This window comes from Atta colombica, unplaced genomic scaffold (assembly GCF_001594045.1).
Source record: "Atta colombica isolate Treedump-2 unplaced genomic scaffold, Acol1.0 scaffold189, whole genome shotgun sequence".
Taxonomy (NCBI): domain Eukaryota; kingdom Metazoa; phylum Arthropoda; class Insecta; order Hymenoptera; family Formicidae; genus Atta; species Atta colombica.
Genome location: NW_017259281.1, coordinates 220429 through 224059, shown reverse-complemented (window position 1 = coordinate 224059; position 3631 = coordinate 220429). Strand labels below are relative to the sequence as shown.

Here is a 3631-nt window from a genome sequence, read left to right as displayed (position 1 = left end):
ATTATTAAATTATAAATGTATCTATTATTATTCTTATTGAATTATAAATGTATTTAATTATCTACTGTATAAGACAGAGAACAAAAAATTATCGAAAATCATTTCAATAAAATATTAATCTAATGGATAAATATTTCTCTTTCCGATTAAAAAAATAACGTTTGTATATTATCATATTTTTGTATACGTCATTTTTCATAAAAGTGACTTTAAACTACTGAATGCAGGGACGAATGTTGGTATTAGATCTACAATCGGAACAATTCCCGCAATACGGTCGATTGAGATCTTATTACGGTCAACCATTTATTTGGTGCATGCTGCATAACTTCGGCGGCACCTTGGGAATGTTTGGTTCCGCGCAAATTATTAATCAGGTATCTGAGAATTCTATATTTTTTTACATCACTCTTTCTCTCAATTTTTATTAAAAGACTAAGAATGTGTATTTCGCTATGTCATTAACATGCCAAAATATAAAAGGAATTTCAAAATTTTAATATTTATAATCAATTCTTTTTCTTTCTCTCTTAAGTATATTCTAATTTTTACTTTACATTTACATAACTAAAAAATATTATTATTAAAAAATATTATTATAAAAAATAAATTTTTTTTTTTTGACATCATGACAGAATATCATCAAAAATATATAGTTATATAAATTAAATATGCAATAAACGTGTAATTTTTTAATTTTCGATTTTTTATATGTAATTTATTATTTTATTTAATTTTCATGAATCTTTTAATAACCATAAAAACTTAGAAGCATTAAAGAACGTCCACTTACAATTAATCATTAGAATAATGAACCGAGTAAATTTAAGTTGCAAAATGAATTGACTTTTTTTCTCAGCGCACATTCGAGGGTAGAAACATGAATGACAGTACTATGGTGGGAACCGGTTTGACACCCGAAGGTATCAATCAAAACTATGTAATTTACGAATTAATGAACGAAATGGCGTATCGTCACGTGCCTGTTGATCTTGATAATTGGTGAGAATGTACATCTCGTATATTCCGATACACTGTATGCAACTTTTTCGTTAAAGAAGTGTCGTCTTAACATCTTACCATATCTCGATAATCTATCGACAGAGCTTCTACATAATTCGCGATGCGAGGTTGCGCAAAAGCTTCTTAAGTTCGATTAAATTGATATGATAAAAGGATTATTGATCGGCAGGTTCGAAAGTTATGCTACCCGAAGATATGGTGCATGGAACGAATATGCAGTAGCTGCTTGGCAACATCTCGGTAGAACAGTTTATAATTTTATCGGCACGCAAAAAATTAGAGGACATTATGTTATTACCAGACGACCAAGTTTAAATATCTCACCATGGGTAAACTCGTTAATAATTACAACTGGTTTACGATTGGTAGACATTTATAATTGCATTTCGCCTAATACAATAATATCTGCAAAGGACATAAATGCGAAAATTTAATATTCACTTTAACGAAAGAGATATAATTAAAAAGAAAATGGAAATTGGATTGGAAATAGAAATAAAAAATTATTTGAACTAATTACATTATTTAAATTACTCATTAATATTTTAAATTATAATGTAAAATGATTTTCTTTAATTAGATTTGGTATGATCGAAAAGATTTTTATACTATGTGGAACATGTTTCTAAAAGCAAGATATGGTAGAGGAAATAATACTCTCTATAGGCATGACGTAGTTGATATAACCAGACAAGCTCTCCAATTAATAGCTGACGATATTTACATGACTATATTAGATTGCTATAAGAAAAAGAATATCACTGTCTTTCAGTGAGTATATGATATCAATATATCTCATAAATATATTACGTATATGATATTATATTTTATTAACATTATTAAACAGTTTTGTCCACCTAATATTAAATAATTTTAAAATAATTAATATTGTAAAATAAAAGTAACAGCCTTTTTCAAAGTTAAGAATTTCACAAAGTTAAGAAGTTAGCTCATAAATCATTGTTACATAATAAAAATTCGCAACATATATTTAAAACGTTTTACAATTATACCCATTAATAATTCCACAGATCGTCCGCAAACGCTCTGTTAGAACTTTTCGACGATCTTGAATCTATTTTGGCATCAGGAAATAATTTTTTACTCGGCACCTGGCTAGCCCAGGCGAAAGATATCGCTGTCAATGAGGAGGAAAGGCGATCTTATGAATATAATGCAAGAAATCAAATTACCTTATGGGGTCCAAATGGTGAGATCAGAGACTATGCGAACAAACAATGGTCAGGAGTGGTGGCAGATTATTTTAAGCTCAGATGGGAGCTTTTCTTAAAAGCCCTTGAGAAATCATTAGTCCAAAGAATCGAGCCTAACATTACCGAGATTAACAACAGAATATTTCATGAAGTCGAACGATCTTTTACTTTTTCCACGAAGCTTTATCCAGTAGAAACAAAAGGTATTTACTTATTTATAACAATTTTTCGTGAACACTACATCAATAACTTATTTAATCGGCAGAGATCTTTTTCATTTGTACTCTCTGCATCTGAATTACTCTCTGCTTTATTTAGAATCAATTTTTTTTAAGATCGTTTAATCGAAATCATTTATATTATGTTTCATTCGTTTTATAAGATTATTGAAATACAATCTTTATTTAAGTACAGTAAAATATCTAAAATAGTATAAGTAAAATCCCAAATAGCAAAATGATGTCAAAAGATATAGCATTTATTAGATTATGTTACTACATCGTTTTTCTGCTTAGAATGTTAATAAATAACCAACATTTAGAAAAAATTTAGAAAAAACTATATATGCATAAATTTCAGCAAACAAATTTTTTAATTTATTTTATGTTTTCAATAAGTCTAATAAACTTTATTTACTCTTTTTTAGGCGATACTATCGACATAGCAATGAAAATAATTTCCAAGTGGAACAAAGGAAGATTATCATAATCGTTATCATTATCATTATTATTATCATCAAATGTACTGACAAAATATTATGTTTTAATATTTTTTTTTATTTAGATAAAATAAGAATATATTTTAAAAGCAATATTAAAACGATTTTTAGTAAGGCATATTAAATTCCTAAGCATATTTATTGAAAAATTTAGAAAATTTAGTACCTTTTCTATAATCCATAGGATATAATTACTTTTCTTTCTACAAAGAAAATTAATTTCTTCTATTACAATGGTCATATTTTTGTTTCTACATTCTAAAATTGTTGCAAGTCTCTCGAATTAGAACGTATAACGCAACGGTAACAGACGTATCAGGTCCATACTGAGCGCACTGGCAGGATTGTCGAGATCACGCAGTGCTTGCGACGTTCTCAACTTCGCATCATCTCTAGTGAGTTCGTTCTTCTCAACCACCTTCTCTAGTAGCTGTTTCAGCTGTGGTACGATGCCACCTTCGGCGGATGAATATAAAATCTTTAAGACTTCGTCCGTGTAGCCAGCAAAACGCGCGAATCCTTGCTTTCGCGCGTCTTTGCTGAGGGCGTCATAAAGATTCGCCATTTGCTGAAGAGACAGCCTAGGCGGTATTTTGGAACGCCTTAAATAATTATTCAAACTTGGACGTGGCACTTGAGCCACTCTTTCGCCGAGTAAACAAAACCTGCGATGAAA

The 3631-nt window shown here is 29.4% G+C and overlaps 2 protein-coding genes across 2 annotated transcripts in view; one reads left to right on the top strand and one right to left on the bottom strand.

Annotated features, from left to right (window-relative positions):
* LOC108686721 (alpha-N-acetylglucosaminidase) overlaps positions 1–2983 on the top strand; it is an 11017-nt gene extending 8034 nt beyond the window's left edge. Inside the window, exons 9-14 of the mRNA XM_018192161.1 lie at positions 228–377; positions 860–1002; positions 1193–1352; positions 1604–1794; positions 2055–2440; positions 2884–2983. Coding sequence (XP_018047650.1) covers positions 228–377; positions 860–1002; positions 1193–1352; positions 1604–1794; positions 2055–2440; positions 2884–2945 — 1092 coding nt within the window. The 3' untranslated portion in view covers positions 2946–2983. The remainder of the gene's footprint in view (positions 1–227; positions 378–859; positions 1003–1192; positions 1353–1603; positions 1795–2054; positions 2441–2883) is intronic.
* A 212-nt stretch (positions 2984–3195) lies between these two features.
* The window catches only part of LOC108686733, a 2673-nt gene continuing 2237 nt past the window's right edge, over positions 3196–3631 (bottom strand). The window contains exon 4 of the mRNA XM_018192179.1: positions 3196–3620. Within this exon, the coding sequence (XP_018047668.1) occupies positions 3239–3620 (382 nt within the window). The 3' untranslated portion in view covers positions 3196–3238. The remainder of the gene's footprint in view (positions 3621–3631) is intronic.